This window comes from Caloenas nicobarica, chromosome 2 (assembly GCF_036013445.1).
Source record: "Caloenas nicobarica isolate bCalNic1 chromosome 2, bCalNic1.hap1, whole genome shotgun sequence".
NCBI lineage: Eukaryota > Metazoa > Chordata > Aves > Columbiformes > Columbidae > Caloenas > Caloenas nicobarica.
Window position 1 is genome coordinate 127,045,448 of NC_088246.1, and position 16,102 is coordinate 127,061,549.

General features: G+C 33.6%; 1 protein-coding gene across 6 annotated transcripts in view; it reads right to left on the reverse strand.

The window, feature by feature from the left end:
- Positions 1-16,102, reverse strand: part of ASPH (aspartate beta-hydroxylase) — a 112,274-nt gene that overhangs the window by 68,022 nt on the left and 28,150 nt on the right. For 5 of the 6 annotated variants that reach the window (XM_065627676.1, XM_065627679.1, XM_065627675.1 and 2 more), the window contains 4 exons: positions 4,531-4,617; positions 2,904-2,978; positions 2,147-2,308; positions 1,090-1,149 (listed from right to left, as the gene is read on the reverse strand). In XM_065627676.1, the coding sequence (XP_065483748.1) occupies positions 1,090-1,149; positions 2,147-2,308; positions 2,904-2,978; positions 4,531-4,617 (384 nt within the window). Of the gene's footprint in view, positions 1-1,089; positions 1,150-2,146; positions 2,309-2,903; positions 2,979-4,530; positions 4,618-11,430; positions 11,476-16,102 lie in introns of all 6 variants that reach the window. The other variant, XM_065627680.1, reaches the window with a different exon arrangement.

Here is a 16,102-nt window from a genome sequence, read left to right on the forward strand (position 1 = left end):
AGAAATCAGACCTTGAGAAAAATGTACATTTGCTTCTGGCATCACAGATTTAGAGCAATTTACTTTTTTTCATTGCATAGCTAAATTTATGGATTATTTTCCTCTGCGACTACAATTCCTTACCATGTTATTAATATACTCAATATGATACTCCTGCAAATCTCTCATGACACGAATAAGCAGTTTTAGCTATATCAAACAAATAAAATTATTCTTCTGTCGTATTTGACACCAAGCAAGACTGTAAAGTCCAGAACTAATACTGAACCAAAGATTAGAAGCCTAGTCCAAACAGAAATCAGCAAATGGAAGAGGCTGCCCATACTATAAAGAAGCATTATTAGCATCCACAAGGAAATTCTTATCAGATAGGAGGGAAACTGTAATATCCACCTAATGTTTCTTCATAATGGGAAAGATCAGCTGACGCCATTGTATGTGGTATCAAGCACAATATGAAGATGACTATAAGCTAATTGGTTTAGTCCAGGCGAAATTGCACAAATGCTTTGAAGATGAATTAGCGTGTGCAGAAGGACTGTGCAAAGACAGTTCAGAATTAAATCCTTGGTGCCGATTCACTCTCCGATAGTATAATGGGCCTCAAAAAAACAAATAGTCCTGAAGGAAAGGTTATAAACTTAGTGCTTCTGAAAGGTGACAGGTTCCATGTGAGAACACAACCTTCTGACTAATGCCAAGAATAACAGGAAAACAGAACCGCAGCATTGTAGACTGTAAGAATACCATAATATAACTAATAAATCTCGTTCTCACTTTCTCAGACTGTACAACCACAGGTCTCTTGCCTATCCAGATCCAAATCATACACAACAGCCAGAAGCGCATAAAAAAGTAAAAATGAAGTCTTTGCACAAACAAAAGCAAAGTTTTCATACCTATCATCCGCCCTTTTTTAACAACCTTTTTCAATAGTAAGTATGATACAGTAATCTCAGAGTAAAAATACCCAAAACAATCAAGAACAGTTACTAAACCAGTCTAACATTTTCTATTTTGCTTTCTCATATAATTTGCTACATTTAGGCAGAAAACCAATATTACCCAGTTTGAAAAAAAAAATTATACCTGGAGCTTCATATGGTTCAGGCTCCATTGCTCCAAGATCATCTGCCAAAACATCAGCATCTGAGAAACAACAATGTATTTACAAATTTTAAATTTTTAAAATCAATACATGATAACGCAAACCCTATAACAGAATATTATGTAAGAATAGAGTCAAATTTCTAAGCAGAAATTCTAAGCAAATTTCTTCTAATGCCAGCAAAATATGTATATAGATTGAAAGAATAATATTTATAATTTTATTCTTGTATATAATACTAAGAATTTGTATACACACAAACTTTATACACATTTGCTAAAAGGAAAAAAAAATTCTCCACAGAAATTTCTGTATAAATGTAAAGAATGTAGAAAATATTCGCTTTGCCTTCTTCAAAGTAATTTTAAAGATCTAAAGTATCTAGAATTTCAATATCTCATCTATTCCCCTACTTTACCTTGCACTGTGGATGAATAGAAAAGATGCGGAAACGAGGTCTCTTTAGAGAAATATTTTTCCCTAAGTTGGATTTAGATCATAGGATTCTGCTTTAATATTTTGATTACAAACAATTTTTATCATCCTGTCAATGGCTCAAGGCAGCAGGATATGAGCAACTTCCTAGTAAGATGTTATGTTTTGAGCAGGATTTGCAATATAGCCATGTGTAACATTCTCTTAGAGAACCACATCAGAAGCAAAGTAGAGTGAGAATAAGTCTGAGTACAAAAGGCTGTGCTAATAAACTCTTAAAACTTAGTTTAATAAACTATGAAGCCCAGAAGCAAACTCCATACAGATATTGGGGGAGATATACATAGCTGAAGCACAGATTAATTTGTTTGGTTGTAAACAATAATATATGGTTTCCCACATTCCAAAACACATGGCATTAAAATATCACATTTTGGCTTTAAAAATATTTATTTGCTAAATAATACTTTTTGTTGTTGACATTAGCTAGGTCTCTATTGTAAGTAGAAATTAAGAATCAAGTTTTTAATGCAGCATATTTCTATTTGTCTGTTCTTATTTTTAGCAAAATTTAATTTTCAACATATTTAGTCATTCAGATACCTTTCGGAACAGAGTCTGGTGTCTCATATGCTTCTGGAATTTCATTCTCTAATTCTCTGAGCAAGTCATCTGTTGTAGGAGCTTCGAAAGTTTCTCCATGTTTTTCTTCTTTCACTTGCCACTGGTCATGCATACTTTCATCTACATCTTCATGTCTTTCTCCTAAAAAAAAAATCACACAGATTGTTAGAGAATACATACTTTCTGGTAAATTCTATTACCAGCAAATATTCAGTCTTCAGTACGCTCTTTGTGTTTTTCAACTAGTCCCCCCAAAGGAGATGGAGAGGGACACAGATGACTTGTCCGCACCTTCCAGAAGTATAACCTCAAAGTACCTGCACTGACTTGCCAATGCCACCTTTGCTCATGGAGAAAACCACAGTAAAACCATCTCTGATTACCCATTCTTGCTCTCTACAAAGTATTTTGAACAAGTTTTTCCTCAACTGACTGATCTGAGCTATTGCTGCGAAACGCATCTGGGTAAGAGGCCACAGTTTCAGGATTTGGTAACTGAACCTTCTGAATTTTCTTGAAAATAACAAATGAACTGATTAAAATGTTTTATGTGGGCAAAAGTAGAATCATAGGATCATAGAACAGTTTGATTTGGAAGAGATTTTCAAAGGTCATCTAGACCAACCTCCTGCAATGAGCAGGGACGTTTTGCATACCAAAACCAAACTCTGAGATTCATCTAGCCCACGGCAGTATTTTTAAGTTCTTCAGTGATTTTTAAGTGTTAATGCATTACCAGGCTGGGAATGGAGACCTTCATGAAGAACAGACTGAATTTCCTCTTCCAATTCTACATCAGCGTCCTTGTGCTCTAAAAGGATTATAAATAGCAGTGAAATTAAGTGCAAAAGGCAAAGTCAAAATATTAGCTAAAGGCTTGCAGCTTTAAGTAGCATCCACAAAGTTCTTATTCTATTCCAAAAAGTTCCATAGAGATTGACTTGGGGAACATCTGCAACTCACGCAATTACAAAAACAATCTTGTATTGCATCAATCACATCAAATTCATTCTGAAGATGAATTGGAAGAATTTATCTACACTAGATTTCTGCATGTATCTTTTTCTCAGCGCCAGTAACATTAATAACTTCAGGTAACTATTCAAACCAAATTACCTTCTAAGTAATTATTTTAATAACACTTTCATCCATTATTTTCCTACAATTAGGGCAGCAGCACTAGCATGTCATATTTGACAACAAAATGCCACTTGCACAAGTAGGGTTTTGTTGGATTTATAAACAGGGAAAACTGATAGTAACATTACAATATCAAGGTCTTCTCCTGGAAATTCACAGCAGAATAAATCACAAACCCATTTCAGGAATAAGTAATTGTCATCTAACACATGAGCCCAGGACATAACAGGAATATGTATGAAGTGTTGACTTCATATAAATGTCCTGAAATTAACATTGAAAAATTCAACAGCACAAAACAAAATCACAGTTGCATTTTTTAAAATAAAGATCCAAAATGGTACTAGTTTGGGGGGGGGGAGGGCGGGGAGGGGGCAGGAGGGAAGTAAATGGCATCTTAACTTGATACATTTTGTTAATGATAACTTAAGAAAAGTTATGCAAGTCTTAAAACAAATTCTATTTTCCATTTTATTGACCATATGCTTCACTTCTGTGGGTTATTGTGTTAAGTTCACATAAACACCAAGTAAGATAAACCTCGCAAAGGAACAGAAAAAAAAATACGTACTCTCCGAATAACACCAAAATGCAAATCACAGATCTGAAATCTGGCGTGTAAACTATTTTTTCTTGAATTCCTCTTGAACTTAATACATTTTACTAATATTTATGGGGCTTTTAAAATGTTTAAATTATTTTTTAACACAAAAAGATGTATTTATTGTATTTATGATATACTATTGGTTTTAGTAGAAAAGTGGATATTCGATTAATCTTATAAAGTTGGTTGTTGGTGGGTTTGTTTTGTTTTGGTGGGGTTTTTTGTTTGTGGCTTTTTTTGTCATTTGTTTGTTTTTTTAAGGTGGAGAATCTGCTGTTATTCTGACTGGGTATACTGTTGCATACATATCAAAACTATAACTGTACATCAGCAGAAAGTTATTCTGATACGATATGGTTCCAATGGTAACCATGAGAGCTGACAAGAGTTTCTTCTGTACATTTAAATTACAAACGTTTCATAGTCAGTGATTTATATAAAGTTATGAACAGTAATTCCCATTATATAAACTGTAGTGGGTAAGCAACACAAAAGCAATGAAAGATTTATTTTTCTACCCGAAGAAATAACAATAAGTTTGTATGCTGAGGAAACAGAATTATAATTCAAACGAAGCATCATGTCTTTTGTTTCAACTCTGGTATATGAGTGGCCTTACCTGATTCGACATACGACTTCTCAGCAGCTGGGATGGTCTCAGATTCTGGTGATGGTGGCTGTGCTGGGACAGATCTTTCTTTAAGGCCTGCATTTTTCAGTTATAAAGTTAACTTAATGCTCTTTTTGATCTGATTCAATTATAAACTAAGAAAATTGTTCCAATTAAATCAATGGACATTAAACTCTCCAAAATGTATTCAAACAATTAATCACAATTACAGGCCTGTCCTGGTATACAGTGATATATACAAAGACTAAAGCATATTCAGATAGTAAACAAATATATTTTGAAGACAAACATACGAGGGGAAAAAAAGGGACAGAAATGTAAGCACTTGACTTTACTTCAAAGTAACTGAAAAGAAATCACTATGCTATTCTCAACATCTAGTCAGTATCCAGAACAAAACAGGCAGCAGGATTTTCTCTTTGGGCAGAGAGTGCTTCATTTGATCAGTTTTATAGGTTTTATTAAGAAATAATTTGAACTTTATAACAGGTTGCCGAGAATGAGAAGAGGTATTTTAAATTCACGTGTTAAATCTGATGAAGAGAACTGTAGTTTCTTCAAAATTAGGTAATCTCAATCTTCAGTTTCTTTAGACAACTAGATTACTCCTAAAAAAGTCTGACTGATGGAATCTATATCTCTATACCACAGAATCCTTCTAGATCAAAACACAATGAAGTGAAAGCAACAAATAACAGCAAAGATCAACACCATGGTAAAGGATTAGGATAATTCATAGCCTTGAAAAATTATGCCACATTTTAATACACCACATCCTTAAGAAAGGATACATTGGGATTAGCCTAATCCTCCTCTCAACTGTACTTCAAGAAGGATTCAAGCAAGACTTAAAAAAGAGAGGTTCAGACTGGGTACAGGATAAAAGTTCCACACACCCCCCTGGCCATGAGGACAGTCAAATCAGTGGGAAAGGCTGCCCAGAGGGGTTGTGCCTTCCCACCCATGGAGGTTTTAAAGACCACACTGGACAACGGCAGCAAAACCAGCTCACAACTCTGAGATGACCCTTGTTTTGAGCAGGATGTTGGAATAAGGATTTCTTAAGTCCCTTCCAAACAGAATTCTCCTGTAATCATATGACATATTTGAGTTCCAAGGTCAATTAAGAAGAAACTACCATCTTAAATAAACACACATGCTGCCCAAGACAAACTAATTTCTCAAGAATTGTATGCACAGAAATCAACAGAAAAATAATACTTAGGAAAGCAGAGGCTACACTAGAATGAACGCTCCTGTACCTTGTAAAAGTAACTTTAAGTGGAACAATGTAAGTATTAGATATCGAGTCAGTAAAGTTAAAAAAAAAAAAAATTACCAGGTTTCTACTGGAGTCAAACATATCTCAATACAAATAGGACTAGTATGCCTCAAAACAACAGATTTCATTATTTTATGCATTGTGAGAAAAGCATATACTCATTCCATTACCCTATATGGAACAGGAATGGGAACAGGAAAAACAGAATTAATCATATTTATACCTTTTTATATTATTTAAATCACATGTAGATAAGTAGTTAGGCTATATCTTAAAGTCCTATAACTAGGAGTCCACTACTACAGAATCAAAATCAAAAGCTAGAGGAAAAAGGCCACATTTACACTTCATTTTTTGCCAATTTTCTTCTGTGTCATAAAAACCCCCTGAAATATTCAAAAATATTATTAAGACTTACACTCATCTTTTGCTGCAGTAATATTAATGACTACAAGAGTAAGAAGTTACTTCCTTCTACAATCATCGTTAACTACATATGGAGACAAATCCAGTTACTTCTGTTCGCTACTGTCTCACACTTCAGAAGTTGGAAGTGTCGAAACAGCCACGTGTTTATCACTGATTCATATTCAATCCTGTTGAGTATGTAATGTGTTAGGTCATTTACTTTTTGCAACATACTATTTACTCTCTTGTTTTTATCAAAATAAATTGCACACAGTTTTTACTTGTGTGGTCCATTTTTTGAGCCTATGTGGTAACTTGCTGTGTTAAGGCGAATGACAATAATATTTCATAGAAATATACATAACAGCACAACAGATCTGTGGGGCAAAAATCTCATTTTATTGTGTGGCTATCTGTATATAGCTGGGAGTGTGCTCAAACAAAATGTTATTTGTAAAAAAAAAAAAAGAAAAAAAAAAGAACTCTTTTAGAACCAGATCAACTTTGGAGTTTAAGATAAAATAGCATGTGAATCAGAAAGGCAACTCATTCCAAATTTCACTCCCAGACAGTTACAACTTCTGTCACGTTAGAGTAGAAAATAAAAAGTGATGTACCCTATACCACTGTGCCACCATTCTTGAGGAGGGTGATTTGAGTGCCCCTCTATCAAATATGTATCTTACACCTATCAGAGCAAAGATGAATAAACACATCTATCATCACTGAAACCTAAAAGGTAATGCTAATTATGAAATTGCATTTATTAGATCTTAATTCTGTCAAGTGTTTTACTAAGCACTGTAATGTTCATAAGACACATATCTTTTCCCTCCTCCTTCACACATGTAAGTTTTTAGAAAATAGCTCAGTATATAATCTCTGTTAATCATCACAGCTAGAATCTTAAGCTACTGTGCTATTTTCTACAGCTTTCTTTTGAACTATTTTCTGTCATTTTCCTCTAAAAAAAAAAAATCAAACTATATTTTACCCTATTATCACATCACATCTCTGTAAGGATCAATACATTTTACAGAGATATGTATGTGATGTATCAAAAGTCTGAGATAATTGTATTGCCAACTGTTGTATAAAAAATTTAAGCAAAACCACAAACAGAAAGAACCTTCAGGACTTCAGTCTTGCACCACCAGCCACATGCATATACTCATGCACAATTTCACTCATTAGGCTTTTTTTCTTTAAAATGATACCGCAGTATTACAACGATAAATCTTCAACTTTCATTACAAATTTTGTTCCGAATCTTGTGCAATTTTATTGTGCAATTAATATTACAGCATATTAAGAAATATTGTCCAGTAAAATTAGAAAATATTCCTTTCCCATATAAACTTGAGAGCAAGTATAGATTTAACAACATACAGAAATATCTTCAAAGAAATGTTTTTGTAACTTTGTTTATTCTAATGAGACTGCTGAATAAATCATTCCTCGGTGCTAAAAATACAGAAGCTATAAGAGCAAACTGACACGGGAGTTTGCTTACTAAAGTATCATATACTTGAAAAGTGCTGTTTGAAGAAAACAAGAGCTGCAAAAATACATAAGCTGTTCTCTAATCAAGTTCAACCAGTAGCATATCACTTCTTAAAACGTGACTGGAGTCCAACAATACCCATCAATGGTGAAATAGGTGGCCTAATTTTGAGAAGTATACTTTACCAAAAGCTTTGAAAACTCAGGAAAAAAAAAAAATCAGGACACAGTAAACTGAAAAGTGACAGAGAATCAAATTTTCAGACCTAAGGGGAGAGAGGAAGGGGAGAACATATTGTCACGGGATCAATAAACAGAAGCATTGCAACACTGGTTGAGTATACAACTAAGTCTCATAAATAAGTGCAACACTGAAGTTGCTGTGAGTGTTTGTGTATGAAATAGTTCTCTCAGCCTACTAAAAAAGAAGTTTAGCAGAGAATAATTTACATTTACCTGCTAAGCTCCTATGACAGTACATTCCATTAATGCTCCTCTTAGATATTTTTATGAAACAGAAATAATTTTTTGTGAGTTTCCACTATATATGTCCAGACAAACCTCTTAATAATGCTTTTAAACTTGAATTTGATATACAATATTAAACTTCCATCCCCACATCAAAAAATAGCCTTTTAACACAAGGGAACAAAGAAAAACAAAAAACAAACCCCAAACTCCAAAACCAACCCACGAGATTTAGAGTATGGCTTAAGTAACTGGCATCAATTAGATATTTTTGTTTTCAATACACATTGTTAGCCAGGCATATTAACATATGTACATATTTGAGTTTCACAGCAGATGTTTTTGCTTTGTGTTTACAATGCCAGTACACACTTAACAGTTTGCAAATAATGATCATATATAGCCTTTGTTCACACATATTTCCAGAAAACTGTATCTTCTTATGGCCATATTTATGACATTCATATAAGTATGCTGAATTTCTCACTCTGGAGATCTGTTCCTCATTAGCACATACAGAATGTTGTTTATTTCTTTTCTTTCTTGTCTTCCTTGGATGGGTTTTTAACTACCTTTTTTGTTTCTTTGTCTTTTCCTACCTGAATATTACCTTCCTTTTCACTGGCTGATTTTTTTGTAGCCTCCTTGGATTTCACATTTTTGTCTAGGCCTTTTTCCTTTTCCTTTTCCTTTCCTCTGTCTCTTTTAGCCTTGTCAGAATCTTTCTTTAATTTATTCGTATCAACAGCTTTCTTGTCCTTTCGATCAGTAGCATCTTTTCCTTTCCTGGTTTTCTTTTTTTCTTCCTCATCTTTGATTTCCTCCTTCTTGGATTCCTGCTTCTCCTTTAATTTCTTGAGCGGTTCTTTAATTGCTTCTTTTACTTTTTAGTTTTTCATTTAAAAAAGAGGAAATGTTCAATAAGAGAACCATTCTTAGATCAGAAAACGAGAGCAACTATCTAAGAGCTTTCATTGAATTCTTGCTTAATATTTGTTAGATGCCAATTTAAACTCATATGATTAACTATTTAAGCTTTAAGCCATTCAAATTAGTTCTGCCAGTAATCTTAGCTTACTGCTACTGCATCCAAATAAAGCGTTAATCTAGTGAAAACCATGCCTCTATGATCCTGCTGTTAGCTAACTTCTACAGAACGCTAAAAACAGTTTCGTCTAAGTATGAAAATCACAATAAATCTTTGACAACAGAATGACCATTGTAGGAACTAGAAATGTCAAGAATATCACCAAATTTTTTTTTCCACTATTTTCTCCACTTGCTAAAACTACAAACAAAAGCATTATAACAACACTAATGTATACTACAACAAGTTACTGGCATTTTTACTTCAGATTAGGTCAAGACTTAAAAATATGTCTTAGGTATAGATTTAACAAAAGTAAGAAGTATGCAATAATTAAGAAGAAACGGCAATGTCCTGGTGAATTAAATCAACTCAAAAAAGCTTACTTGGTTTGACCATGTTCAGTGAAATCAAAGTAACAATTGTAAATTAATTGTTACATCTTTGTGTTTCCGTGTAGCATTACTAATAATATATTTTTGTTAGTAATATCCTTTTATTTTACTTTCAGAGTTGTATCTCTTGTGCTTATTTTCTCTGTTTCAATCCACATGTGGCTGTGACAAGGTATCTAAATAATCTGACTGTTCTTCTGATATAACAGTATCCTTGAAATGTAAATGTTCAATATTTACTTCCACTTTGCCCACAGTTTTGAAAAGCATTGTCAGTACCAGCAGCATTCTTCAGAATAAGGGATTTTAACTCAATTAAAAATTTGATTTTTTTCCATTAAATCTCTGTATGCAGTATTTGTATTTAACGTTAAAATTAATACTCTCAGATTATTCATATTAAAATATTTTTATATAAAATACAACAGCGCTATTATTATTCGGTCTTTTAAGAGAAACTGCAGTCTCCTAAGGTAAAAAGCAGGCAAGTGACATTTCTCCTGTAACATCCTCCTCTATTTCTGTATAACATTTCTGTGGAGTGAACAAGCCAATCACACAGCTCAGTCTAAAAGGAATAACATTATGGTTCCTTCCAATCGTTTTCTGGTATAGAGCATTTGAAAGATATCATACCATTTCTTCATTCTCATATCAAACATTGAAAAATAATCCAAAACTTGGGAATGAATTGTTAAATGATGTTTACTACATTATCAAAAACACACAATTTGCAACCAAGTCATACCAAGCACAATGTGGAACAAATGCAAAAAATCTCCACTTGCATGCAAGACGCTAAGAAAAGTCACATTCATCTGAGCATGAGAGCTTCCCTCAGCAAATGCACTTTTATCCTGATGAGACTTTCTATTACAAACAGCGGGCATTTTTCACATACTGCTAGAAAAAACACATTAAAGTCTAAGTGGCTTTAATGCAACAAAGACACTGTGTTCTTTATACAGCACCATGCTGTGTGGAGATACCTGAGCACATCTAAAAAGTTATGCACCTGAAGTACAGCTGGTAGTTTGGTATTTTGTTGAGGCTGATCAGCTTTTTTTGTCTCTCTGTTGCACCAAACACATTTAGACCATTATTTCTTGTTCATACAGCAATGTAATTATAAATAAATCCATGGCATAAATCAGTTGCAAGCTATCCTACTTCAAGCTTTTGGAAAATTTATAAGCATCAGCACTCCAATCAATCCCATAAATAATATTAAAGGGGAACTTATTGAACTTTACCTAAATGTTTTGTCCCACAAGAAAGAAACAGGTAGAACTATTGAAGTAGAGGCTTACACAGAAATTAAGGTGCTCAAGGCCAATTACGATATTGTTATAGTATAACTGATTCATATAACTAAAGGAGGCTTTCACACGGAACAAAATCTGCATATACATCAGAACTTTTATTTTAAACATGCAGAATATGAAGTTAACATAAACTACTTAATCCAAACAAGACAGCTGATGTAAAAAAAATACGCACAAACAAAATATAATGTCTCGTTAGGAAAGCACTCACATTGCCATTAAATTACAATCAGTAGTAAAAGAAAACCTTACTGAAAAATGGGGAGGATAATTGTTTGCTGCACCATTAGACAACACTTTGCCACCATAGCCAGTATTAGTAAACATTATTATAACCTGCAATCTGTATTTGTAATGCACATGCATTTCAGACATCATCATCTGCATCAAGTTCCACAAGAAAAAGAACATTAAAAATACCTTTGACTTTAGTTTTTTTCTTGGCTACCCCTCCTGGCTCCTCACCTGATTTGTTGCAAAATGGAAATAGGTTATGAACATATCTGTGATGTTCAACAAACTTGATATAAAATTTTCCAATCTGCCATACCATGTAAAAAGTTATCCTTACATAGCATGCTGCAATGCTATGGAGAGATATCAAACGTTAACTCATTAAGAATAAAGCATCTTCAGTAGCAAGACCACCACGAGTACTGAAGTGGAAGACTAATTAACCCAAGCGAAGTACCACATTACCAGATGCATGCTACTGGAGATGCTTTTGAACATCTTAGAGGTGGCTCAGGTCTCTGCTGCCAGCATGACGCCATGTAATTATGACCAATAGTCCAGCTTGTTTCTCTGCTAGGTATTGTACAAGTTCTCTCTCAAATCCACTAACTTATATTTCTATACAATTTCCTAACTATTTAATAAACATATTAACCCAAAAGATCTGCAAGCACCTATGTTGTGTAGATTATATAAATTCAATATTTTTTTTTTTACAATGAATTACAACCTATGTTTCTTTAGCCAATGGAAAAATACGTGTTTTGGCAAAGGTATTGCTCCTATTCTAAAAAGCAGTTGCCATTTCATTTCAGTTTAAACACTTACTGCTTTGCTTAAGACTATTTAAGACTGTTAAGACTTTTATTAAAAAAAGAAACATTACTGTCCAAAGTCAGGTGCTGCCCTCTGTCCCCATTGTAGCCAAAGAAACTGAGGTCATTCAATACCTTGATTGTGCTTTATACACAGTTCCACAAGAGGCATGAAGGTAAAAGCCTTCCCCAAAATAACGATAGTAATTAACCTCATCTTTCTAATACCGTAAAAAGAGATTGGATTATCACCATCATGCTGCTGTGGATTAAGATCTAAATACCATAAACATAACTACCTTAACCACAACAATCATGTGCATTACTACCCAAAAAACAACTATAAAATTAAGAACAGTTATGGTAAGTATACTTTTAGAACAATACATAATCTTATTAAACTAAAAGAGATATTCCCGTGTCTCAACATTACGCTTTTCATTCAGACGTATAAAGAACCTACGTTGGACACCTGAACTTCAAGCTTAGGTTTCCAGAGAACAATTAATAACCACTCAATTTGAGTCAATAAACCTCAACAATTATTCTTAAAAAACAAATCAAGCAAATCTCTCATATTCTACACTAAAAAAAAAAACACCCATAAATTTGAATAATGTAGCCATTAAAGTAATTGTAATCAACATGTATCTGATTCCTCTCTTAGATGTTTTCAAAGTATCAAGTAGTGACAATATGGCCAAAATTTCTTGAAAATGGGTTAGCCAGGTAAAAATACAATTTTTAGATCAATTTACAAGCTTATACCTGGGATATGAAAGCCTTTTTAAGTTTTGCCCTCACGGTTTACCATCACTGCTGAAGTTCAAAGTTCTAATTTGACTTAGGTCATTATTCAATCTTAAAAATTCTAAGCAGTGTGTGGAACAACAAGCAAACAATTTTCTCAAATAAAATGAAGAACAGACTCCAAATTTGTCATACTACAGCATCAATGAAAATAAAAATAATAAAATGTACTCAGCAAACTTGCACAAAGCCATGTATGAATTTCTGGCTCTTCCCCTCTTTTCATAGTAAAATTAAGTCTTCCTGGATATTTCAAGATACACTCTTAAAAGCATGTCTTGACAGTGAAAACAAAAAATTTTACAAAGACTTGTATACACAAAAAATACCTTACAGATCTTTGAAATTATTTTTAAATAAAAGTACATGCACTACATTGAAAGATTACAAAGCACCTTGTCCACTGATTGTTGATGTTTCACTTGTAAAATTTTCAGGCAAGCAGTAATTTGTTCCAGTTTCCTTTTATACAATGAATAGTTTTAAGATTCTCAGCAAATTATCACTGCATGGCATAATTACATAAATTGTGTATAGTTTAACATATTGTGAATAGACTCATTTAAATAAAAACTATGCAGAATAATATATTTCAAAATCTTAATATTATGTCATAATCACAAGACGAAAATCCTGCTGCACCTTGATTTCCACCTGGACTGGGTCCCTACAATGGCTATGGGACAGGGAAGTCTCATTTGTGAACCCCCGATAGGCTGAAGCAAGACATGGGTGCAAAATACTTCGCTTTTCCAAGACAGCAATGTCCTGGGGCATGTGATAAAATCCGGCATCTAAGTAAACCCATTGACAAAGACTTTGGGTCTTACAGCCTTGGGGCAGAGAAACCAGTGTCCAGAATTTTACGAATCAAGTAACTGGAACTTGTGGAGCCTCACTCCAAGTTCTAGTTCAAGGATCTTCAGACTTTTTTAGAGTTAAATTTTAAGGTTTTTTTGGTTGCTGGTGGTGGTGGTTTTTTGGTGGTTGTTTTTTTTTGTTTGGTTGGTTTTTTGGGGGTTTGTTTTGTTTTGTTTTTTTCCACTCAGTCCTACATTATGAGTGTCCAGTGCTGGCAATACAAAAAGAAATACAGAATTTATAACCACATATGTGGTTATAATGGAATGTCAGAAATGGCTACTATTGCAGTCAGCGGATTAAAAAGCAGACTTCAAACTTAACATAGCTGGAAAGGTTTCTGATATTTTCCAAAGAACTGCTTTAAACAGTCATAGTAAAAATTAGATATTCATGTAATAGTGGTTATTTTTACATAATGCTTAATGGTAGGTAACCTAGTATCTGAACTGATTCTTTGAAACTTAGAATATTACAAAGTATACCAATTCTGCAACAAAATCCAGTTGATTCCTCTATTTTTTCTCATAAAGATCTTCAAGAACAACCTCCACAAAAGGAACACCCACATGAGAGCACAGCTTTAGAATTTCAGCATCAAAAGAAAAATATACACATACTATTATTATTCAGAAAGATAAGCATTGCAAAACAGAAATAATAGATAACACTAAGCACTTTCTTTTTGAGCAGTTTCACAGATGTTGATAAATGACAGACTCATATTTAACAATACATTGAGAAATCTGATGCTTATTCTTGCATATGCACTTTATTATTATTTATTTAATAATACTGAAAACTTTAACATCCTTGCTATACAAAAGTCTTTGCCACATGAAAATATTCCTTTGAATCAATTTCACCACAACATCTACTCACATAAACTCTTTTAACCTGCAGGATCACGCACCAAATGTAAGCTAATTAAGGTGGCTTATCCACTGACACGTGAAAAAGGAAGACACCACTTCACATTTACCACAGAAAGCATATGGCCATGGTTAGCAGTAAGCAGCTGACAGACAGAACTTGCTAAACCACCTGCAATTTGTGCAAAGCCTGGATAGAATAGAAAGTGTCAAGCTTTAAACACTGGGGCTTGTGTTCAGACTCTTGCCTTAATTCACAAGGTCTCATCAAGAACCTCCTTCACCACACAAAAAATTAGCAAAAGATGTTAAAATGGCAGAACCAAAAAAAGAAATTTGTAAGAAAACAGTGATCAAGCTTTTTTGTCTCTTTTTTTATTATCCTTCTCTACAAAGACTACAAGCCAGAAAAAGCTATGATTGTTTGCATATGCACTTGCACATAATTATTACTATTATTTTACATTTATAATACTCAACATTGGATATACAAGGTCTTCTGCTAAACAGAACAGCTTACTGATAAACAGCTAGTACCCACTTACCTTAAAATGAGCTCATTACCTGTGTGCATATTGCTGGGCATAGCAAAGCCTGTAACCCTCCCACAGGCAAAAGAGCTTTTTAAATTCATATAACTAGCATTAAAAAAAATACTTCCAATACTTTCTCAGTAAGTTGCTGTAATATCTCTTGATTATTTAATTGCATAATATTAGAAGAAAACTTCAAATCTGAGACACCGGGCAGAAAGCATTTTCTTTTCTGAAGTCACAGATGTGTACGTTGCATCGTGCCTGAGAATATATATAAGAAACCAACAAGCAAGTCTTGCCTGTATTAGCCTCATCTTGAGAAATCCATCCTAACTGACCATAAGACAGACAGTATTTAATCTGTTTCATGCTGTCATTATGATAGTTGCTTAACTGATGGCAACTGCATAGAGAAAATAGGATGCATCTGTCCAAAATGACTGGACTGTATGCAACAGCTTTCCCCAGCTCTCAAAGACTAATCAAATCATGTTTACAGTATAAGTAGATTTTTTCCCCCTATATCTGACCATGAAATTAAATTAAAATATTTCTAATGCTTCAACGCATTCTTCTTCCACCCCTCCATCCAGCTGTAATCTATATGAATAACTGTCATAAAAAACCCAATTTCTAAGGTCAGTCAATGGGATCTAAGCAATAATGCAAAATTATCATAAAATGAAACTTACAGTTGCTAAGTCTTATTCACTGACCTTGAAATAAATTTCAAGAGTGAAAGACTGAATGCTCTCAAAAAAGCTCATTTATGAGAAAGAAAAAAAAGTACTGGCAAAATGTTGTTACAATAAGAATTTCAACAGATAAGTAAACAATTTTCTGTTTATTCTATCCAATTTTATTTATTCTATAAACTATGAGCACTGTGATTCTCGCCCCCCTCCCCCCAAAACAGTTTTGTTTTCAAAATAAATATTGTTGAAGGTGGTCACAGAAATCTGGG